The sequence below is a fragment of the Anastrepha ludens genome, chromosome 6 (assembly GCF_028408465.1).
Source record: "Anastrepha ludens isolate Willacy chromosome 6, idAnaLude1.1, whole genome shotgun sequence".
NCBI classification, from domain to species: Eukaryota; Metazoa; Arthropoda; class Insecta; order Diptera; family Tephritidae; genus Anastrepha; species Anastrepha ludens.
Window position 1 is genome coordinate 26909820 of NC_071502.1, and position 24994 is coordinate 26934813.

Genomic DNA, 24994 nt, shown 5'->3' on the forward strand with positions numbered 1-24994 from the left:
TGAGGCCAACTTCTTTGCCCCGGAGCCCGTTCTGCCACTCCCTTCTGAAATCATCAAATCCACGGTTAGCAAACCGATTACTTTAAGCCACAAGCGAGCTTGGCAGGTTGAGAGAGGCTGCAGATGGACACTATTGAGGTTACCTGTCATGTTCGACCGACTGTCGCAGAACTGATAACGGGCCACTTTCTGTGGGCAAAGCATATGGAAAGGTATGCATTTCAGACAGTGTACTCTGCCCAGCTTGTGAAGAGGAGGATGAGACTGCGAACCACTTTCTGTGCGTCTGCCCTGCCTTCGCTCGAATCAGGCTTGAGGTCGTGGGCACTGATGTGGATAGAAGCGACTACCTTGGCTCCTTGGCACCACAAGATCTACTCAGATTTCTTCGGAGGTCGGAGGTCTTTGATTAAAACAGGATTCTTTGTTTTTACAAATAATGAACATGCCTCTGGAACAAATGGTCTGTGAAACCATTCTTGAAATAAAGCTAAGGTCATCCAAACACTTTTATTTTCTTTTTTAATGAACGCGGATTCGCCGATTTCCCAATAACCATTATTTTTACTTTATGATTTCCAGCAGCCTCTGCTTACTGATCTTATGCCCCGGAGCCGAGGTTTCTTTTAAGCGCACAAGAATTTTAACGGCTAAGAGCTTTCACAATAAGAAGGCATTGTATATCTGCTTTTTGGTCCAACTTAAAGTAATAATTGTTTTGTTAAATTTTCCCAAAAATGGGTTGATGAAAAAAGCAAAAGAGAAAACCAAAACAATTGTGTTGCAAGTATTGAAGCAAACATTTTCTAGTATCTTAAGTACTACGTACGCAACGAAACAAAAAAATTGTGTCGCAAGCATCGAGTTTCTACTGTATTTCATTTATATGTAGTAGTAATTTGCCGTTTAGCTGGAAGTTTACCTGGAAATTTGCCGTTTAGCGTTTGATTGTTGAGATCAGCGAATGATTCAGAGCGTCCAACATTTAGCAGCGATTCCATAGAGGCATCGAAACGCATAAGCTAAGGTGGTAATACAAAAAGAAATGGTTTAAAAATATGCACACCAATTCTGATAATATATTTATTTTCTAGTGACCAATACATATACATACATACATAGTAAAAAGTACTTGATTCTATATGTACATCAATAAAAGTAAAGTAAAGGGAATCCAAAAAGTTTGTGTAACCAAAGTTAAACATAGAAAAAAGTATGAAACAAACACATACATACATATAAAACACACACATTTAAAAGTGGCACATAAAAAGTGGATTGGAAAGTGACTTTGGCGTTGACGTGGAACACTCACGCTGTGTGGGCAGAGCGACATTTATATTAGCTGATTGATTTTTTTTTTTAATTTGAGTTCTGTAACCTTTATTTTTGATAAGAGTACAGGACTCAAGTAATTGCAATCGATTACTACACCAACATTGCTGTGATTTTAGGAAAGCGCGAATAAAATAAAACTAAAGCTGCATTTGTTTTTTTGCACACAAAAAATAGCAACATTTCATTTCACTGTGCATGGGATGACTTAGTTACCGGCAATTCTTCATTTAAAAAGCGCGCGTTACACATAAGTACAAATGTCTAAATTTTTTTTGCTGGGTCGTGGAAGATTTGTCCCAATCTGGTCGCCCATCAACGTCTTCAATGGATGAAAACGTCGAAAAAGTCAAGGAAATAGTGCTGGAAAAACATCATTTAAGTTTGAGGGAGAGAGCTCGAGACCTTAGCGTGTCTCATGAATAAATTCGCAACATTTCTCACCATCAATTGGTGATGAGACGCGTGGTTGTTCGACTCGCTCCAAGATAATTGAATTTCTTTCAAAAAATTCATCGGAAGAAGGTGGCTGAAGACTTGCTTGCGCAAGTGAATACGGACCCAATGTTTATCCAGCACCGCATAACAGGGGATGAGGAGATGTGGGTACCAACACGCGGCTGAATGGGGCTATCCACATGAGCCGAAACCAAAAAAACCACTTCAGTCGGTCAAAAGTGAAAGTTGTGCTACTCGTTTTCTTTGATTATCGTGGTGTTGTGCACTCGAAATTCGTTCCAAATGGGTCTACGGCGAATAAAGAACATTATTTGGAGGTTATGCGACGTTTGAGAGAGAATGTGCGTAGGAAACGGCCCAATTTGTGGAAAGAAAACTCATGGATCTTGCACCATCTCACAAGGCTCATATTGTGAACACCCAAAAACTCGACAAATATCATCGAACAACCACCGTATTCACCGGGTTTAGCCCCCTGTGACTTTTTCCTTTTCCCAAAACTTAAATTGTCACTCCGCGGACGCCGCTTTGAGTCGATAGAGGCCATTAAGGAGAATTCGCTGAAGGGGCTGAAGAAGATCTCTTCAACCGCGTTTAAATGGTGCTTTGATGACTGGACTAGTCCTTGGCATATCTGTATTGCTTCGAATGGAGCCTATTTTGAAGGCGACAAAATAAATTTTGATGATTAAACAATTAATTTGCGTGTTATTGAACAGTTCCCGGTACTTGTTTGATAGAATGTATAAGCAACTCATTGAGAGTACAAAGGTGGGAATGTCCAATGTTCTTACAGACTTGAGTAGAGCATTTGATACGATTGAATTCGAAGATGGTAGCAGCCACTGCGTGCCATTTTGACGGCTGACTGTGCTCGTAATTGTTGACGTTGAACGGTTCACTGTCCAGATGGGCAGTGTGATAGCGCAGGATGGCGGTGCAGATGCTGACGTAAAGTTGCGGCGTACTTACAGCGCATTATTGGCGACTATTTCAACAATAGGCTGCTGTTCTACAACACGGAGGCTGACATTCGACAATATAAGGTGACTGGTGGTGTGGTCCCTGCTCCAACGCTATGGAACGCAATGTACGACGGCGTGCTTAAAATGGGCCTTCCCGCAGAAGCAACACTTGTTGGGAACGTTGATGATGTCGCGCTGGTGGTTGTAGATAAAAAGCGCAGCCAGTACACAGTGCGCTTTCCAGACTTATGCCAAATATATGTAGGAGGACCTCGGAAAGAGAAACGACTGCTGCGTTCAATTATCAACACATCCGTGATTACAAACGCAGCGCCGATCTGGGCGAATTCGAAAAAAAATCGGGTATGAAAGAAATAAGAACCACACATAGACGAAGCGCGCTTAGAGTTGCGAGCGCTTACCGCACAGTCTAAGACGATGCCATACCAGTCATATTGAGGAAAATCCGTATAGATCTCTCGGTCAAAGAACTGCAGCAGAGGCTGTATAATTTAGCGCGAGAAATACCGCTCGGCGTTATTAAAGAAGAAGAGAGGCAGCAAACCATCAGAGAGGGGCAAAAAGGGTGCGGAAGCACTAATTGGATTCTTGGTGAATCACCACTTCGACAAACCAGCCAACTTATGGACAGAGAAGAGCACAAATCTTGCCACCGCCCAATGTCCTCTTAGATATCAAAAGTTCATCTATAATAAAGTCTAGTATAGTAAAAATACTTCCTGTATTGTGATTTCGGAAAAAATAATGATCATCTAACGATGTAGAAAAGTGCAATATTCACGTGGAAAACAATGAATGAAAAATGTAGAAAATATTTGAACCGTACCAGGTGGTAGTAGGTGCATATGCAAATAGGTGTGTGTGCATATTTAGGTGTGTGTGCACATTCTGCAACTGTGTGCAACATGAAGGTTTCATTGTATGGAAATTGTAGTAAATATTCTGTACATTAAACTGCAATTAGTGCTGCCGTAGCCATAACGTATAGCCGTAACCATAATTATAGCCGCAACATTACAGCAACACGTCGATTAGTCACGCCATAACCAGAAGCAGCTGATATTTAGGTATTGTGTTGGAGAATAAGTTCATAGCGTTTTTGTATTTTCTTTTATTTTACAACGATTTGTTTGCTGTTTGGCAAAGGGTAAGTATTCATTCGATAAAACTCTTTCTGCTCTACAACTCTACAAAACTTTGTTAATTGAATTTTTGAGTTATATAATTTTTTATTAGTTTTGAGGCTCAGAAATGGAATACCCAGGTAGCAGAAATCAACATTTTTGACTCCTGGTCTTCTTTGCTTTTCATCGAGGTCAAAAAGCTACCGCAGCAGTTCAAAAATGAGGATTTTGACGTCGATGACACGTCCCGGAAGGCGAAAGACCTTCTGAATTCGATGAGGAACGTCTCAAATCACTTTTGAAGGAGAATGATCGCCAAACCACTCGTCATTGGCGGAAAAAATGAACTGCGATCATAAAACGATTCTCTATCACGTTCATTCAATGAGATTTACTGAAAAATTGGGAGCCTGGGTGCCTCACGAGCTCAATGAAAAAAAACAAAGAAAGTCGCCTTCGAATTGCTTCTCATCATCTCGCCCGCCATCGAGCAACACGCGGTCATAAACAGTGCTTTTTGTACTGAATCGTCACGGGAGATGAGAAATGCTGCCTATACATCAATATGAAGTAAAGAAAGGAGTGGGTGGCTCCAGGAGATACGGCAAAATCGAAAGTCAAGCCGGATTTTCATTCAAAGAAGATCATGATCGTGAACTGGTAAATGCTCGAAAAGAATGCCACGGTCAACAAGGAGCTCTACATTGTTCAGCTACACTGCGTGATTGAGGCTATTTGGTTATTCGACTGAAAAGACCTAATCGACATAGTCAAACCATACTCATTCACGATAACACTAGGCCTCATGTTGCACAAGTCGTCAAAGCCGCACTCTAAGAGCTCTAATGGGAGATCCTTCAGCATCAGCCGTATTCTCCGGACCTTGTACTGACCGATTACTACCTTTTCCGCTCCCTTTAAAACCATATAAAGGGCGTTACTTTCGATAACAAAGAGGTAACGTTTAAAAACTGACTCAACAACTTTTTTGACATCAGAACAAACGATGTTTGGCGGAGCAGCATCAACAAATTGGTCGAAAGGTGGGAAGAGGTTATAAGCAGCAACGGCGAATATATAATTGATTAACTTATTCGTCTTACTTCTGTTTTTTATTTAAATAAAAGTCTACGAAATAGTAAAAACGGCACATTTGCATTTTGTCATATAAACACGGATAATTCTCTACTTTAGGTTAGGTTAGGTTAGGTTTGGCGGCCGCATCGCTCATACAGACAACGATGCCACTTAGACCACGAAATGGGACCGCTGTGAACCGCGGGGGCTGGGCTACATTTCCCCTTCCATATTGAACCATCCTGAGTATTTGACAAAGCGTAAAAGGTTGTTGATACCTAAAGTCTATAGATTATCTATATTCATTAAGAAGTGGGATTTTAAATATCGGTTCCTGCTTCTGGCTAGAGCCGGGCATGTGCAAAAAAGGTGTTGAATTGTTTCCAACTCCTCTTCTTTCTGCAGCTACGACAGAAATCATGCGTGTAAACGCCTAATCTCCTTGCATGATTTCCTATGAGGCAATGTCCTGTGAGGGCCCCTACTAAGGTCCTAATTTGAAGTCTACTCAATTTTATAATATTCTTGGCCACGTTTGCGTAGCAATTTCATAGGTATTTACGCTAATCCATCTTTGATTTGCCGAACTGATTAGTGCGACTTTAATAAGAAGCTTATAAGTTGCGTTAGATACCCCATAAAATTACTTATGTTTGGCATACAGGTACCTTCTCTTGCAAGTTGGTCAGCCGTACAGTTGCCTGGCATATCTCCGTGGCCTGGAACCCAACATAAGAAGATAAGATATTGTTTGGCCATCTCATTAAGAGATTGGCGACAATGTAAGGCACTCCTTGATGTTATTTGGAATGCATCCAGGCCCCGTAGGGCAGCTTGGCTGTCTGATAGAATGTAGATATCTGTTGATGATATTCTGTTTATCTTTAACCATTTTAAGACTTCATGAAAAGCGTTTATTTCCGCTTGAAAAACACTACAGTGATGTGGTAGTTTAAAGGATTCACTGATAGAAAGCTCTTCGCAATATAACCCAGATCCTACAGCGGTGTTCATTTTTGATCCGTCCGTGTAGATCTTAACGATCGACACTTAGTCCATAAATTTTGCATGTCTCATTTCTAATATTCAAATTTTTATCGCAAATATCAAAAGAAATGCAAAGTATTTCACAGCTGTTTACGGTTACGGGGTAGAACCAAAGAACCAATAGATACATATGGTTACCGCGTTATGGTGCGGCACCTATAATCGTTTACAGTGTTGCCCATATGTTTGATCAGAACAGCTGATTGCTATGTTTACGTTTGTGGCTACGGTACGGCATCGCTAATTGCAGCTTTAAGCTAAATTACGCTCCGTCAGCTCGCGTTTGTCATAAATCTGCTCGGCTCTTACGTCTGAAAAATCAGGTAATTTATGATACTTTCGTGGCGTTTCGACTTCAGATACCAGCAAATGCAACATTAGATTCCTTTCAAATCCACTTTTGATGATTTACTTTGGTTTTTTGTTTTCTTTTGTTTTGTTTTGTAAAAATTATTCTGATTTTGTAATTTCACTTTTGCATACTTACACTTCCAGTTGTTGTCTCTTTAACCGCCTATTTACAGACAATTACAAATTTACGTACGTATATCGAATGTGTTTATGTGCAATCGGCGGTTATTTCATAATTTTCAGAATTTTCGTTTTCATTTTTATCATTAATGTGGTTTGTTTCAAGTTTTTTGGTTTGTTTAAATTTTGTTGGTGGAAAATATATTTGTTAATAATTGTAGTACATAGGTGAGGTGGTAGAATTTGAATTTTGTTCGACATTTGGTGAGGTTAAAAACACATATTTATTATATCAATTTGTTTAGATTAGTTAAGTTTTGGTTTTTAGGTGAAAGCGCAAAAAAGTGAGAAAAAGAAGAATTTTGTTTTAGAGCTCGGTATAGTTAATAGATACGAATTCAAATGAGCAATTTCATTGAGTTAAATAATTTGTATATAGAAGCAGCTAAATTGTGAACGAGTATTTGCCAAAAATAATAAAGCGTCATTGAACACAACTAACTACGATGTGTCTTGTGGTGACTTGATGCGTGGCTGCAAATGTGAAAAAAGTAAGGGCGCATCTGACGGCATACAGTACCTGTGAGAAATTGGGCACACTGACAGTCTTGCGCATCGACAGCGGTTGGCCGTGCGCAGTTTCCAACTCCTTGACCGCCACACTTTGACGCAAGCGATCGAGCGTCAATATGCTCTCCACAGCAGACACGCCGCGTGTGTATTTTTCTACGAAGCGAAAGAGACAAAGTAAGCAGTAAGGAATTTAATTAGTTAAATATTTTTATTTATGCATTTTTTCTAGTCACTCACCGATGTACGTTTCGCCATCGCTTGCGGAGCAGTCATCGCCGCTTGCGGCCAGCTGTGCCAACGACTCGCGATCCTCCAACTCCTCCGATGCTTTTGGTATGTTTGAGACCACTTCATAGGTGACACCCGTTTGCAAAATGGCATTCTCACCACGCACCAAACGGAACTTTTTCAGCCGATCTGTAATACTTTGGCCCTTCTTTATGTTTATGCTAATGCGTTTGCGCAGCACCAGATCCATGGGCGCCGGATGTGAGAGACGCACAGTTGTGCGCAATATTAAGTAGACTCGCTCATTAGCCTCGGTAACACGATTCAATGCCTGACTGTCGTGCATCGACGAATCCCAACTGGCAATCGAGCACACATCCTTCTCCAGATGTTGCAGTATTTGTAGAGTATAGAATTTATGACCATGTTCTTTGGAGAGTATCGAGTTCAGCCCAGCAACCGAGAATTCGTCATTGGTATTTTGTGCTGACATATCATCGGCATTTAGATTGAGGAACAACACGGGCACATGAGGCTCCATGCCGGCTGGCGGGTCCCAAGAGGCTGGCGCACCTGGTATGCCAGAGCCTGGCGCGGGCACCAACACGGCATTCCGCTCCTCGGTGAGCGACACCCATTGATGCACCAAACTCAACTCACGTTCACGCTCCTCTTCGCTCTTATCCTCCTTCTTAATCAGCTTTTGTATCTGCTGATCCAGATACTGCCGCCGTCGGCCAAGCGCTTCACTCCATTTTTCACGCAGCACTGTCAGATCTTCCTCCTGGTACGAGTCGAGTGGACGTTGTAGCCGTGAACGTACACAAATACTGCCAATTGCAATATTTACAATGGACTGACAAATAATGGGCAATGTGCCTGAATTTTGCACAGGTTTGACGCGCACATTAACGCGCCGCTGTTGTCCTTGCCTTAGCTGATAGATACCACCAGTGAGTACCTCCGTGCGATTTGTCACTTCCACAGGCGAATATTCACCGTTGTCATTTAGCTCGTGTATTTCCACCCACAGCTCGATTTTACGCGACAACTCCGCCCAACGGTCGACTAGCGAGCGCGCTTTAGCCTGCTGTTGCTCCACTTCCCAGCCCTTGGTTTTGGAGAAACCAGCGCTGCGATGACCCCAAACTTCAATCGACAAAGCACCTTCGATGCAATGCTCAAGAAACTCCTCGTTAATGGTCACAGTGAAATCTTTACTATGTTCGAATTTAAAAACCATATTTTGATCGTGCGACGGCGCTTCGGCATTGATGACAGGCACCACAGTCTCTTGATTGCCCCAAAAAGTGTATTGGCAGAAAACGAAATTGGAGAGGGAGAGTGGCAAGCCGGTGGCGCTTTTTATGGAGACACGGCAAGTTATTTGATTGGACATTGGATCGACGGGATCATCGTATTCGTCACGCGAATCGGTCGATGACTCGGAAATCGATTCGCACATGCGATCTTGTGGCATTTGACCGGCAATGCGTTGAATTTCGACTTGAAGTCGACCAGCAACTTCACCTTGTTGACTAATGATGGGCGTGTGATAGTCCAATTTCACATCATGGAAGAGTACTTCGAGGAAAATATTGGCGACACCGATCAAATTGTGATTCTCCTGCGACTCATAGAACGGATCCAACGATTTGGAATTCTCACTTTCCTGGAAATTAACGCAAAATTAGTGACAATGTAGAGTTGGGGTGACTTCTTAAACTCATCAATGCCAAGCATCAGCATCTCTTATTTCTAAACTTTTAGAGCTGATGACGGCGGGATGCTAACTTTCAACGAAGTTACACAAATTTCGACAGTTTCAGCTCAGGGGGTTTAGAAATAAAACAGACCTGATGTTTTGCATAAATGCGTTTATGAAGTCACCCTTCGGTGCGGAGAAATGCAGGGAATGTATGTAAAGGCGCAATAGTATTTGGGAGGCATGTGAAAGGAGTAGTAAGTGGAAAATTACCTCGTCACTATCTTCATCGTCTGAGTACGTTTCAACGACAGGCTTTTATGTTTGCCAATCGCCAAAAGATTTGAGCGAATTGTAATGGGTGTTAGTAAAAATGTAGAAATGCAGAAATGTAGAAATGTTTAAATTGATGAGCAAAGTTAGCAAGTTTACAAATTAAAAGCTATGCGCATGGAGAGAATGAAATGAGTTGCATGGAAAAACTTACCAAACCATTTAGAATGCGCTCCTTGTGCTCCTGATACATTTCGCGCATATCAATCAACTTGTTTTCCAATTTCTCCATGGTCCAAATTTGACTGCCAGAATTAGTGCGTTTAACCAAGATGGCCGGCTCACTAACAAAGGCGCCGCGCTATGCAAAGAAAAAAGAAAAGTTTCAATTTAAAATTTGAAAATTTGTGTAGGTTAGGTTAGGTTATGGTCATAGTCGGCCTGTAGACCGTACAGGTCCGTTGTGATGCCACTGTGTGACACGGGAATCTAATTTTTCTTTGTGAAAGCATTTTCTGGCTCTTTTAAAGCGCAGGATTGGTACGATCCATACGCCAGACAGGCTGAGAGATTCGGATTTCAAACTTGATCTCACTTACGGACAATCAAGTTTTCTTAGAAACTTTGAGTTCATCCAGCAGACAACGGATCAGTGTATATAAGGGGTTTTTCGATTGGCGCCTGTCGATTTTGGCGCCCTGTGGCAGCCATTTTGTTTTGGTGACATCTGTCAAATCTTTTGTTTGTTATTCAGTTGTTTATGCCAAATCATCATGGCAAGATACACGAATGAACAGCACGTTCAAATGATAAAACTTTATTATCAAAATGAGTGTTCATTAACGCAAACGTTGCGTGCATTGCGCCCATTTTTCGGTAGACGTGATGGCCCTTCCAATTTCTTATGGCCCATATTGAACCATATGGGCCTAGATGACATGCAGGACGACGCTACGTGCCACACAGTAAACGCCATTTTATTCCATTTCAACATCTACCCGCCCTTATTGAAAAACCCTTTATATTATATATAATTGGCGCGTACACCCTTTTTGGGTGTTTGGCCGAGCTCCTCTTCCTATTTGTGGCGTGCGTTTTGATGTTGTTGCACAAATGTAGGGACCTACAGTTTCAAGCCGACTCCGAACGGCAGATAGTTTTATGAGGAGCTTTTTCATGACAGAAATACACTCGGTTTGCCATTGCCTGCCGAGGGGCCAGTGTATACCCTCGTTTAATCCAAGCGGAACTTTTTCCACCCATATTCCATCAAGGGAGGAGTGGACTCGGTACAACACTTGGGGAGAGGGCTTGGTGAACTTGTTCACGGCTGGCTCGATGTTGGGCGGAAGGGTTGGCGTAGGAGTATTCTGTGAAGAGCTCCCCATCAGACTCAAATTCAGGTTACCGGATCACTGCAGTGTGTAGCCAAGCGGCAATTAGGACCCTGGACTCAATTATGGTGCGCTCGAAACTGGTCAGGGAATGCCTGGTTTCACTTTCGATTGCATCCGAATTACTTGACATAAGGCTAATCTGGGTACTTGGTCATGGCAACATTGCAGGAAACTGCGAAGCGGACGAGCTGGACAGACAAGGGACCTGTGAGGTAGTTTCCCCGCGAAAGTAGAGGATCGGGATCCCCTTGACAACCTGCGATCTACTCCTGAAACGATGGGCTTTGCGTAAACTCAGCGAGCGCTGGGCGAGTACACAAACTTGTAAGGTCGCGAAATCCTGCTGCCCACGTGTGGATCGGAGACGTTCGAGGGATATTCTGAGGTTGACAAAACCTCAGCTCTCAAACTTCGTGGGTGTCCTCACGGGACACTATCCGCGAGGTATGTATGCCGTGAGACTTGGAATTCCTTCGAGTTCTTTCTGTATGGAAGATGAGGTGGATTTAAGATTTAGACATCTTGGTTCTCGCTTCTTTCCTACGCCCGCTGATATAGCAGACTTCGATATCAAAACTCTTCTTGTACAACTGTACTTCATCCGCAGCATAAAGTGGCTTACATAACCGCAAATTGGTCACCTTAGAGTGAGGTTTCCTTCACCTCTTTTACCTTGCAAAGCCACCACAAAAGATGAACTCAAATTCTTCGTCCAAGTGGGCCTACTTTCAGGGCAACCATTCTAACCTTACCTAACCTTAATTAGCAATCACGGCTTTAACTGAGCTCATTGGTGAACTAATGTAAATTTTTCAAAAGCTGAGATTTTCCGCTTTTGTTTGGCAAAGTGACCTATTAAATCTCTCTGGAGGAGTTCAAAAAAGCCCATTTGAATTTTCTCCTTTGTTATGCTAACTGACGCCAATTGAAGATGCCACTGACACTAAGGACGCTAGAAGGAAGCTGAACCAAGTCATGAGGACCACGGCCTGGAACTCGCCAAACATAAAACCGAAGTCATCCTTATGACACGAGGTACCATGCCACTCGACGTCAACATAAAAATAGGCGACACGTCCTTAGTGACCTAAAAAGTAGTAAAATACTTAGGTATTCAACTTGACTGCAGGCTTATTTTCTGGGTCCAGCGGCATGCGGCTACCAAAGCAGCAAAGGTCACGAGTATGCTAAGTAGATTAATGGCAAACATCGGTGGACCAACACAGAGCAAAAGAAAGCTATTTATGGCGGCTACAAGTATGAGGAATTGTGCTAAACTGCAAAGCCAAGCGCAAAGCACTGGGGGCCGTGCAACGAACAGCGGCACTCAGAGTTGCCTCAGCCTACCGCACTGTCTCAGGCGCTGCAATCTTCGTGATCAGCGGTCAGATACCCATCGACCTCATGGTCCGGAAACGAATGGATGCGTGGGACTCCAAGAAGAAACACGTCATCACTAGCTTCCCAGAACGGAGACGCCAAACCTTGGTGCGGTGGCAAAGCCGATGGGACACTGAACTACCGAGTGGCAGATGGACGGCGGAACTTATTCCATCAATTGACAAATGGGTTCAAAGGAACTTCGTAGAAATGAACAACTTCTTAACCCAGTTCCTATACCGGAGTTACCTATACCGTATGGGCAAGGTAACCGATTCCAAATGCATATACTGCGAAGCACCGAGCGATGACGCTGAACACACGTTTTTTTTAGTTGTAACAGATGGCTCGCGGAAAGAAATGCTCGGAGGGAGCAGATTGGCGACATCGCGCCGATCAACATAATCAGCAAAATGCTCGAACGTGGGGACAGCTGGAACGCGGTAATGAAATACATCGAGATCGTACTACGAAAAAAAAAAAGATTGACCTCGACACAGCGCAACAAAGTGAAGCCGCCCAGATAGAGACACAAGAAGACGAGCCAATAGCATGAAAGCTGGCTACAAATATGGTGGACCCAGGTGAATAAAATTGCTCCTTTATGGATGCCGTTCTGGGCCCTCCCGAAGTAATATAGAAAGCAGTTCCGGGAAGGGTGTCACCCCAAAAGGAGAGAAAGGATCGTTTTAGTGGCCACGCCAGACGACGCAGTACACGACGGTCGCACATTTTGAACCCTACCTCACCCACCAAAAAAAAATTAAAAATGCCAAGTAAACCGTGGCACTCAATCTACCTGCGTTCTCCAAAGCAGTCTCCATCGCCTGCCTCCCCAGCTGCCACCATTTGCAGGCGCAGCATCGAATGCTTTCATTGCTGGAGGCTAAGCACCCAATCGCATGACAGGGCCTAGCTAACCGAGCCGCTGGATTTTTATATTCACTACTCTGCCTACGTATGGCTGTGTGTGTGTGTAAAAACCGGAAACTACTTACCCTTCTATTTGGGCTAAGATTGGCTGGCGGTATTTGCAGCGTCACTGAGAACTTTGTTTTCTTCTCCATCTCCTCGGCAAGGAAGTTGGCCTCCTGCACCAATGCATTAGCGCGCATAATATCGTTTTTCAGTTGGCCCAGTGAACGCTTGAACATCTCATCGCGCTCCTGTACATGAAAATAAGTTGAAATATTCGAAATTAAAGTGAAAGCTAATATGTGACAATAGATTTCCATTTACACACCTGCGCCCACTTCTCTACGCGCATTTGCGACGTAGGTGTGTTCGGTGTAATTTTACCCAAACGCAAAGGATCATATGGCGCATATGGCGCGTAAGGTGTGCTGGGCGATAATGTGTTGCGCAACTGCTGGAATTGCCGCTCGTACTCCTGCAAAGGCAATAAATCAAAAAGTTGAAATTTTTTTTCTTTTCGTTTTGGTGAATTCAAAGTAGTCAGCACATTTATTGCGTATTGTCAACTGATGCCGCACTTGCTTGCTGCTCACCTGTCTCTGCTTCTCCAACGCCACCTGCTTGTCCTCCTCGTGCTGGCGCTCTAGCCGCGCAATGGCGGTTTGTATGGGATCATTGCTCAGCTCGTTTTGCATGATCTCATCGCGCGCAAAGTTATAGTCAATTAGCTGCGCTGGTGTTTGTGGCTCCGAAATCATATTGGCATTGGCGCTTTTCGGGCAATTAACACGGAAGAAATGATGATTGCCCCACAGTATACGGTCACCATTGTGCAGTGGAATTTTCTCCAGCACTGCCGAGCCATTCACAAAGCAACGTGCACCCTGTATGGGCTCCATGAAAAGGCCGCCATCTTCAATTACAATGACACAGTGTTCAGGTTGTATACCAAGGCCGGATAGTTGTATGTCAGGTTGTTGGCCGGAAATGCTATGACCACCAATTAAAGTGCGCTCCTGCAAAGGAAAAGGGTTTGTTCAAAATTTCCGCCCGCAGGGGCTATTTAAGACTCACCTTCAAATAATACACCAACAATTCATTGAGGGACGGATCAGCATTCAAATTAACTAAATAGTATTTATTCTTCTCCACTTTAATGCCGCTCGCCTGCACGCTGATGCCCATCTTTTCGAGCGCTTGCTGACGTTCGTTTTGTATGCGTTCGGTTTTCACCAGTTTCTCCTCCCACGTTTGTGAGATTTGCTTCATTAGATTCTCACTTTCGGCCAACTTGTCGTGTATGTCCACGCGCTGCACATCGCCCACAGGCGAACCGGTGGCATGTTTTAACATATTGCGCAACGCCTCCACTTCCAGCCGCAATTCGCGTATGATGCGCGCATTCGGATCCTCGTTGACCACAGCGTGATTGACAATGCGTTTGGCACGATCGGCATAGCGCAGCGTGGAAAGTGTCTCTTCGTAGTTATCGGCTGAAGGTGATATGGTGGCAACCATTACCGTCTTTGAGTTGCCACCCAAATTGTCCTTCAGCAGCCAAGTGAGCACTGAATCGCGATAGGGTACAAATTTGTCGTTGCCGCCCTTCTTGCCGTTCGATTGATCGGCCAGCTTCGAGATAACCAAACCCAAGGTGGTAAGTGATCTGGAAAAGAAATAAAAGAGCGCTTATTTAGTAGAAATAATTCACATCCACAAAATTAATTAAAAATACACGAAACATAGAAAAAAACAACGTAAAAATTGTATTATCTGGCCGGTTCTGCATTTCCTTCTGAAAAATTTGAACGCATCTAATCCAAGGCACATTAAACAGGTAGCAGCAGCGGAGAGGAAATATAGTTTTTGTTTGCTATTTGTTTAGTTTCTAAATCGTAAAACTTTGTTTAAATTACTCTAAACTGTCTTTGTTTTAGATTTTCAAATTTCAGAGAGCAAAAGCAGAATTGCTCATATTTTTTTCTCTTAATTTCGATTCCGATCATAGGTTTTGATTTCAAAATTTCATTCTCTCTTTATAATCATAAATGTTGACAATTATTTTAACTAATACTAAGATGAAGTATAAGACAGGCATTCCCCAAGAAGCACCAAAGCGCCGATTTGATACCATTATGAGACCTCCAATGGGCAGATATCTACAGCTAATCAGAGCTGTGCCCTATGATCAAAAAGTACCGGGAATGTTTAATTGACGGTTTTCTTTGATTGCCAAGGCGTAGTGCACCATGAGTACAATTCATTGGGCCAGACAGTCAATAAAGAAAATTATTTATCCGTTTTGAAGCGTTTGAGAGATGCTGTACGTCGCAAACGGCCGGATATGTGGGCAACCAATTCTTGGATTTTGCATGATGATAACGCGCCATCGCACTGGTCCCAAATTGTGCTGGATTATTTGACCAAACACCAAGTAAATACCATCGTGCAAGTTGAAGTTACCACTTCGTGGAAGGAGATTTCAGTCGATCGAGGATATCAAAGAGAATGCGACGAAGGAGCTGAAGGCCATCCCTTCGTCGGCCTACCAGGGGTGCATGGAGGACTCGGTTAAACGTTGGCCCATATGTGTTGCTTCAGACGGGTCATATTTTGAAGGAGATAAAATAAATTTGCCTAAATTTAACTCTGTATTGTTTTATTTAAACATTTCCGGTACTTTCTGATCATAGGGTATATCAAAGATATTATTGGGAGGTTGCAGCACTGCCCCATGGTGTGAAAGAAAGGAGCTCCTGGTGACCTTAATCGTCTGGCTGCACAGCCCGGATATTTACAGAGAAAGTGCTCAACAGCCTCCTTCTCTGAAAGGTCCCCAGAGCTTCTGCAATGGGAATTAAATGACAAACCTCGCTTTTCCGCCTGTGAGCCGATCGTCCAATAAGCGGTAAGCACAGCTAAGAGTTTGGAAATTGTGTGGCGTGAAGTCCCAAGGACTTTTTGAGCCCTCCATATATTGTATTGAAATGGAGCTCCATCTTTTCTGCGCTTTCCTGAGAAATAAGTTGTGCAATTCCCTTTTAACAACAGTCAGGGGGAGGCCGATGACCGGATAGGTGGTATGTGAGACCAATTCGAGGTCCTGACAATTCCATCAGCAATTTTATTTCTCTCTATGTTCCTATGGCCTGGAACCCAAATCAGAGACATGTTACCTGCACGCACAAGAGATTTGATCTCCCTCTCACAGGAGTTGATCAATTTGGATCTGCACCCTGCCGTCGGCAGAGCTCTGATCGTGGGTTGACTATCGGAAAAAAAATGTTAATATCTCCCTTGCTTCCACGTTCCCTAAACATTCTGCATACCTGCCTGCAGGATTGGAAAGACGCCTGCCTGAAAAACACTAGCAGTATTCGGCAGTTTTAAGGAAGTAGATAATTTGACTGATTTAGAGAAAACCCTTGCTCCGACTCCCGATTCCAACTTCGAGCCATTCTGAAGATAGAGGTACCAGCCTCGGTACAGATTTCCCCCTCGTTCCAATCCTGCCTACTTGAAAAGATTACCCTTGCACGACTCTCAAACTAAAGTTTGCGGATAGAGATCTGTACGAAGTTCAGAGAAATACGGTGTTGACTGCCCGAAAATAATACCATGTCCTTGAGAGATTTGCACCAGAGGCCAAACTCCTTTAGCCTGATTGCACTTTGAGCAGCGAGGAAAATAACGTAAAAGTCGAAGGGCAGTAAGCGCAAAACGACATTCAGGGCAGCATTGGGACAAGTTCTACATGCTCCGGTGATGCCAATACAAGCAGTCCTTGGAACCCTCCCCAGTTTAGCCCGTCCGAAAAACTTCTCACGTTAAAATTGGCAGAACCACTTCCTTTTACACCCAAAACACGACTGGTGGCTTGAGTTCCCACTTCTTAGGCTATTAAATTAATAAATAAATACCTATAAACACGCACATTCTAAACATTGTTAATACTTTATAATGCATTTTGCTTTTCTCCTGTAAAAAATAAAATTATTATTTAACCGCGGGTTGTTCGGAAAGTAATTTCAATTTTTTGTGCATATATCGAGCTTCGAGGTTAAACCCAGGCCTTTCAGGTGGTCATACACAGTTGAATTCGATAAATTTAATCCCTCACCGATCTCACGTGTTGTTCTTTGCCGGTTTGCATCAACTGATGCCTTTATCGCGCCTTTATCAGCTTCAACCGGCCTTCCAGAAACATGGCGCCCCTTCGGCATCAAAATTGCCAGATCGAAATTTTTCAAACCAGTTCTGACACTGGTGTATTGTCAACACATCTTTTCTCCATACACATCGGTTAATTTCTTTCTGGCTTGAACAGCATTTTTACCTTTTCTATAGTAAAAAAGTAAAATATGACGAAAATGCTGCTTATTGCTCCCCATATTTAAAAGGGCTCCGACCAAAAACTACTGCATAAAATCAATTGAGCTTATTCATACACAAGCCTTGCTCTATCAGCTGCCAAAACATATAATGACAATGCGACTTAAGTGTGAGGTTAGCTGTGAAAAAATACAATTAAATCCTCTGTCGCGAAAAAACGACATTACTTTCCGAACAATCCAATACATTCTACAATTCTTCAAAAACCTGCTTATAACCTGACTTTTTTCTCAATCTCAAACTTACTTATTAATGTTGGAACCCTCTTTCAGCCGATCACCCACAGCACCCGTCTTTACAGCGCGCTCCGAACCAGCCAAATCCACTAGCGACATTCGTGAAACTTTTTCACCACTCACACCAGTCGCCTGATCGGTCAGAATCTGTGTTAGCACCACCGAGAAAACGGCATGCGAACGTGACGATTCCGCATTCATGTTGGTAGCAGCTACTGTACGCGATTTGTTGCCCTCCGTCATCAGATTGTCAATGTCCTTGTACGAGGACACTGCCAATTGGGACAAGCCGTCCACATACGGGCCGAGCACATTGTGTTCACGCACTTTAAGCGACTGTTTATTTGGTTTGGGATCGAGTAGGTCGTGCACTTTCTCATTGTAAATTTCCATATAGGACACTTCCACTTTGTACATGAGATCCTGTGTGGTTTTGTTGGCAATTGCTGAGAAGAGTTCATCGCACAGGCGTGGTATGATGCCTTTGGACTCAAGTGAACCCATCATCGTATAAGATTTGCCGGAGCCTATGAAGTAGAAAAATGTATGTTAGTATTAAAAATTTATGTTCTTTTTTGTGTTTTGTGTGTTTTGTTTCCTTGCATGTAAGCAAGTAAGTGTGCGTGTTGGACTCACCTGTTTGACCGTAGGCAAATATGCAGGCATTGTAGCCTTGGAATGCATTATCGAGTATATCACGTCCCACACAATTGAATACGGATTCTTGTGAAGCGAAATTCGTATCTTCGGGATTTAAAGAGTAGAAGCAATGATCGAATGCAAATGTCTTGGGAGGTTTCCTGTAAAAAGAAATAAAAAAAACAAAAACAACAATTATAAGATATATTTTCAAAGAAGGCTACAAGTATGAGTGAATCAGCGCGCATAACGAGCAGCAAACTGCTACAGCAACAAGCAACCAATCAACGAGACGCAATCAATAGTCAAATAGGCTTAGTTATGCAAATGCGCACGTAAATACTAAATAACATACAGATATATGTAAGTACAGCTGAATCAGTATGCACTGAACTGAGGATATACGCAAGCTGAAGCACTGAGACGAATTTCTAGCTTATTGCGGTAAGGGGACTAGTTTGGTAATGACTACATTTTCGCCAGTTATAGAAAGAGTTCAAAGCTGCAAAGAATCTATTTTTCTATTGTAAATCAGACTGCTTTGGGAAATATTGTACACTTATTTCCAATGTGGGCGCTGTGATGAATAAATATTGAATTTATTGAGGAGACAAGCTTGGCCGAAATGGAGCACCAAATTTGTCTAAAAGCAGCTGGGAGAAGCTCACAGTACGGCCATTAACGTCGTACAGCGCGAAGATCTTGAGCTACTCGCTCACAAAGTCGAATTAACTCATCGATTTAAGGCAAACGGCCATGAACTTCGTTATCGCTTCTCAGTTTAGAGAAGACAAATCGAAGTAGACGTTGAATATGCTCATATTTTCTGACGAACCACATTTTCATTTCGACTGCTCTCACTACGGCTATGTTGATAAACAAAATTCGGATCAGAAAACACACATGTGAATGTCGAGTAGCCAATCCATTCTGCAAGAGTGTGATGACGGTTTGATCAGTTTTTTTTTATTTTTTATCTCTACATTTCTTTGGTCACACGTTACGTTTTTGTAACATTTATTGGTCATCTCGAATATGACTACGGGCGGTTTTCTAAGCATTGATGTTAGGCGGACAATCATGAAGCAGACCTTTAAGGTAAATAATGTCGGACCTTTGCACGTAGGCGATGGAACAATGAATTTGCTTGAGCTTTACGGCGCCACAGACATAGTGTAGCGAATAAAGATCCAGCGGCTTCGTTGGTTTGGTCATGTCGTCCGAATGGTTACAAAGGCGCTGGCTCTGAAAGTATTCAATGCGGTACAAGCTGGTGGTAGCAGAGGAAGAAAAACGCCTCCTCGGCGTTGGAAAGATGAGGTGGAGAAGAACTTGGCTCCACTTGGTGTGCCCAACTGCTGTAGGTTAGCACGAGAAAGAAACGACTGGCGCGCTTTGTTAAACTCGGCCAAAATCACGTAAGCGTTTATCGCGCCAATTAAGAAGAGGAGATGAATGTCGGGTTCTTTCTCAGTTAGCGCCAGGAAGCGTTGATTTAGCCACATGAATAAAGTTGCATTCCACTGGTCAGGTTAGGCGACACGGGCACCTCTTTAAGAAGAGTTTACTCAATGCCTACTGAGGTTCATTGCAATGCCCCGAAAATATTTTTCAAGCTCCATCTTATTGTCACCTCAAAAATTATCCTGGTCTTATGGCGAACCCAAATATTTCTTCCAGGTATACTTTGCCTCTACCGTTCAGATGTTCTATAAGTGGTTTCCCAGAAATCTTTGAAGTAGAGAGCATTCACAAATGAAGGGCTGGGTGGGCTCTGAAGCTCCTACTGTATTGTGTGTAAGGAGTTCCGAATTCTGAGAAGTGGAATATGCGGCTTTGCGATCCTGAGTAAATTCCAAGTTCTTCGTTCATCTAGTATTGACCAAAGCTAATAATATTCTGCAGGTGTTCAGATTAGTTCACCATCTACTAGAATATCTATTAATTCTTCTTAATGGATGAATTCACACAACTCAGAGCCCAAAGATAGGCTTGAATATTCGTTCGGGATACCGCAAACCTTGTCTCTCACCCCTTCTTCGCACACTTGTGCACTCTTCATTTGCCTGGATCCCACTATGTCCATTTCGCGGATCCCAATATATTGTCAAAGGAATTGTGATGTGAAGTGATATACGCCGTTTTTAAAAGCAATTTAAATTGGTAGTTACGACCCTCTGATGCGGGCTCTGATGCCGACAGAAAATACAAGCAATACCAGTTTCGAAGGACAACAAGGGCAACAAGCTTACAGCCACGTCAAATCCATAGATCTCGACAAGAAAAACGCTGGAGTTGTTTGTAAGGAAACGGTCTACCACCATTTGATGTTTTCATCCAAGGAGAGGCGTTGAAGGCCATCTGCAGGCTGAAACACAATGGGAATTGGTACGGCCCCTCTACGGTATTGGTTAACAGAGTAGCCATGCCATCCAGACTCGTACTTGACAAGAGCTACAGTGTGCACCACACCCAGAGGCTCAACTGTGGTCAAAGTCAGAAAATGAGCCCGGCAAACACTGTTTTAGCATGTTCAAGGATGGCTGCAGAAACGAGCCCGGCTCCGGCTTTGGGGTCTACGTGGAATCCAGCGGGACAAAACTGCACTTTGCTCTTGGAATGCATGCATCTGTGTTTCAAGCGGAGATGTATGCTGTTCCAGAAGCGATGAACTTTGTTGTGGAAAACAGATGGAGAGGCAGATCTATATGTGTCTGCAGCGACAGCCAAGCTACGCTCATGGCCTTAGACAGCCCCCCAACCACTTCAAGGGTAGTCGAGTCCTGTAAGTCCAGGCTGAACTATGTCGATAGACGCAATGTCCTGATGCTAACATGGGCCCCGGAACACGTGGGTATCGCGGGTAACGAGATCTCTAACTCTTTAGCCAGAAAGGCCTCTGAGACCAACTTCCTTAGCCCGGAGCCCGTTCTGCCACTCCCTTCTGCAGTCATCAAAGCCACGTTTGGCAAAGATTACTTCAACCCACAAGCGGGCTTGGCAGGCTGAGAGAGGCTGCAGATGGACAAAACTGATGTTACCTGTCATATTCGACCGACTGTCGAGGAGGTCTTTGGCACTGATGTGTTAAGAAGCGACCACATTGGCTCCTTGGCATCACAAGACCTACTCCGATTGTTTCGGATGTCGAGTAGATTTAAAGAAAATTTAAAAGGGAATCTGCGTACAGTACAATAGATTTAATTGTGTCTCGAGTGCTGTACTTGGTTTCTGAAAAAAAAACCACAATAAAAAAAAAAAACAAAAAAAAAAAAAATGAAACGACAGATCGTCCATTCTTGGCAGAATGCAGATTGGGAAATTTTGCGCTTTCTAATGGAATTGTATTCATTTTAGAGGTACAACATTTATATTTCCATTTTCTCAACAAATTACGCCTGTTTTATGTCAATCACAAGTAATGTTGCTTTCTTAGCCTTTGACTCTAGTAAAAATCGAAAATATTTGGAGAAAATGTGAAACCTCGAAAATGACTGCTTAAATTGACCAAATCTTGTCTAACGAATCAAGCACAGTTTCGGAGTTCTAAAAAATACTTTCCAATTGTGGAACAAGTTACAGCATTCACTGGGTGCCTGTGTGGAATAAAGTGGCCACAGCAACTAGTCATGGCTCTGATTTCACTAGTAAGTATTATTTTGCAACCAGTGGATTTCGCTATAGGGTGGGAATGTATTTATGAATATATATATATATATATATACATATGTCTTTTGTAAACATTACTGGGTATGCCTTACTCACCTCTCTAATTTGTCCAGTGATGGTGGATTTTGCAGAACTGTCTGCTGTTTTTCCATCTCCACAATGCATTTTGTGCCCAGCTCGATTTCTGCAACCAAAAGAGGAAATACAAATTAACAATTTTATGGAATATTTAATGGTTTATGCAGTGAAGATAGTTTTGTAATATTTTTATGATTGCAGTGGGAATGATTCATCGAAAAATCTATTTGTTTGGGAGCAAATAAATTGATAAAAAAAATGTTTGAGTTGTCATCTCGTTCGCAGGGGATTTCGGAATTAAATTTTTATTTGCAAATATGAACACAGGACTGGAATTAATTTGTTAAAAAAGCTTATACATATCCATATATGTATGTATGTACAATACATTAGGACGCACCCCTCTCCATAGGAGCAAAAAAAAAATATATACAATTTATTATACCTCAGGTTAGGTCGTGCTAGCCAGGTTGCTTGTCTCAGACAAGACACTCGGTAGCCCTGAGACCCATTGTGGTACCTGTATTTAGATCTTTTTAAGAAGGTACCTAGTCCCTCCAGTGAAATATTTTGTAAATTTCCCACGTCTTCAAAGAAATAATCGCCCAGATATTTGGCACGGCTTCTTTGAAGTGTATTCTGATGAATTTGAGACCCATTGTTTGGACGTTATGAAGTTCGGAACGTTGTTTTTTAGCCATTCTTGGTTCACTGTGAGACGGTGCAGAGCCCTGTTGAATCGTTCATGGTCTGCCACCGAAATGTTTGTCTGCCTACGGCTTCAAAGCAACCTCCAAAGTACTTTCCCAATAATATTTCGCATTTACCTTGACGCCAGGCTCAATGAAAACGATTGGAGAGCGCCCATCTGCGATTACAGCGGCTCAAACCATTACCTTTGGCGGCTGCTGCCTCCTCGTGGCCAATCGATGACTCAAATTCTCGTATGAACGGTCGGTCAAATAAACTTTATCGTTTTGGGAGTTTACGAATTGCTCAATTTGAAAAATTTTCTCATCAGAAAACACAATGTTTCGAAATTGACCACTTTCGGTCAAGTGAAGCACCTCCTTCGCTCTCTCAAGTCGGAGTTGTTGCTGTTTTGGTGTGAGTTCATGCGCCTTCTGGATCTTGTAAGGCTTGACTTTGAGATCATTTTTCAGTATGCGATGGATGCTACGGTGAGATACAATATTTTCAGTTCTTTTGTCATTTGATTTTCACTTCGTGGGGGATTTCGCTCAAGTCGCTTCTTCACTTTTTGAACCATTTCACGTGACGTTGCAGTCTTTTGATGACCACCTCCAGACTTTTCGCGATGCTACCAGTATCATTGTGACGAGTAATGGTGCGATAAACAAAAACTATATTTACTCTAAGGTGCTCGAGCTCACGAACAATCCCTGGTTGTGATTTTCGAGCCAATTACAATGCAATCACACGATTACGTTTGAAATCCATTACTGATTTTCTTTTTTCGCGTTTACTCTCGGCAAAATGCTTCCGCGCGCTTGTAAACAATACTCTGGACTTTCATTTGGACAACTAACAGACAGCTGATGCCCGTGCATCATTGATATTATTCCAGCTGTTGTAGATTTCCACTTCTTTCTGGAACGAATCTATCTGAATAGCCCATGTGGAGCGCCTCGTAATTTATATTTTTTCATATTGGCTTCACAATAACTCTGTACGCAAGGAGAGCTCTGATCGAATTCAATACTATTTACATATTTAATGGGTTGGTTTTGCTTATTCTAATACTCTTGCCATAAACTTCTTAATATTGCCTCTAAATGAATTAATTTAGTATTTTTTTTGTGTCTTTTATTATGTTTTTTTTACGTATTAATTTTGCTATTATGTTAGTGTTAAAATATATGTAAGACAATTTGCGTTTGTTGACTAAGTTTTACTTCACTAAAAATAAGAAAAAAATAAGATATATATGTACATTAGGGTGCATCGCTTTCCGCACTAATCTTCCATCGGAATTGTACAATAAAATGTCTTATACCTTATGATCAGAAAGTAACGGGAAAGTTTAAATAAAATAAATAAAAATCATGCAAAATCCAAGAATTGTTTGCCCACATTTCCTGCCGTTTGCAACGTACAGCATCTCTCAAATTCTTCAAAACGGATAAATAATATTCTTTATTGACTGTCTGGCCTGGTGGAAGGTACTCATGGTGCATTACGCCTTGGCAATCGAAGAAAACAGTCAACATCACCTTCTCGGTACTTTTTGATCATAGGGTATCTTAAAATTTACGGCAAAATATTGCGGAAACATATTAAGATTTGCGTGAAGTGGACGTTGTGAAAGTACCTCCAAAAGTCTCATTATTTTGATTCTATTAATACAAAATTTTTTTTAACAATTTATACAGACCTTCTAATAATAAATTCTGCTATCATTTGAGGTGATTTGTTGGAAAAATTATTTTATTAAAAAAAATCTCTATTTTCAAATCGACCCGTATTTTCAAATTTGGGTAGAAAACCAACATTTTTTTTTCGGTGAGTCACCCTAATGACCTATCTACCTCTGGATCTCGTCCCTGCTTGGCGGTAGGGAAATAAATGCTGTGGCAGGAGGGGCTAGAATCACTAGATTCGTTCATAGAGGTACACCACAGGGCGGCGTCCTCTCACCTCTCCTTTGGCTAGTAGCTATGGATGAAGCTTAAACTCGCTTAAACAGGGAATGAGTAAAGATGGTAGCATATGCCGATGACTTGGTCCTATTGGTCTCAGTACCCTTCCCATCAGTAATGGCTGACATTTTGGAAAATTCACTGCCTACACTCAGTAGTTGGGCTGACAGTTGCGATCTCAGAGTCAACTCTAACAAAACGGAGTTGATGCTGAAATACAAGCCTACCCCTTTTAAGCTTCCAAGACTAAACAATCAGTGTATTACACTCGCATCGGAAGTCAGGTATCTTGGTGTAATTGAGTTAAGAAGGTCAGTATAGCCTTCTACGCTTGTAAATTTATGTTCGGC

General features: G+C 42.4%; 1 protein-coding gene across 7 annotated transcripts in view; it reads right to left on the reverse strand.

Moving 5' to 3' along the window:
* LOC128867855 (kinesin-like protein KIF13A) overlaps positions 1 to 24994 on the reverse strand; it is a 113865-nt gene that overhangs the window by 27535 nt on the left and 61336 nt on the right. For 6 of the 7 annotated variants that reach the window (XM_054109406.1, XM_054109407.1, XM_054109408.1 and 3 more), the window contains exons 3-14: positions 22003 to 22090; positions 18235 to 18398; positions 17609 to 18125; positions 14045 to 14636; positions 13564 to 13986; positions 13299 to 13445; positions 13054 to 13221; positions 9493 to 9639; positions 7310 to 8972; positions 7080 to 7225; positions 6516 to 6542; positions 923 to 1022 (exon numbers count right to left, since the gene is read on the reverse strand). In XM_054109406.1, coding sequence (XP_053965381.1) covers positions 923 to 1022; positions 6516 to 6542; positions 7080 to 7225; positions 7310 to 8972; positions 9493 to 9639; positions 13054 to 13221; positions 13299 to 13445; positions 13564 to 13986; positions 14045 to 14636; positions 17609 to 18125; positions 18235 to 18398; positions 22003 to 22090 — 4182 coding nt within the window. The remainder of the gene's footprint in view (positions 1 to 922; positions 1023 to 6515; positions 6543 to 7079; positions 7226 to 7309; positions 8973 to 9492; positions 9640 to 13053; positions 13222 to 13298; positions 13446 to 13563; positions 13987 to 14044; positions 14637 to 17608; positions 18126 to 18234; positions 18399 to 22002; positions 22091 to 24994) is intronic. The other variant, XM_054109413.1, reaches the window with a different exon arrangement.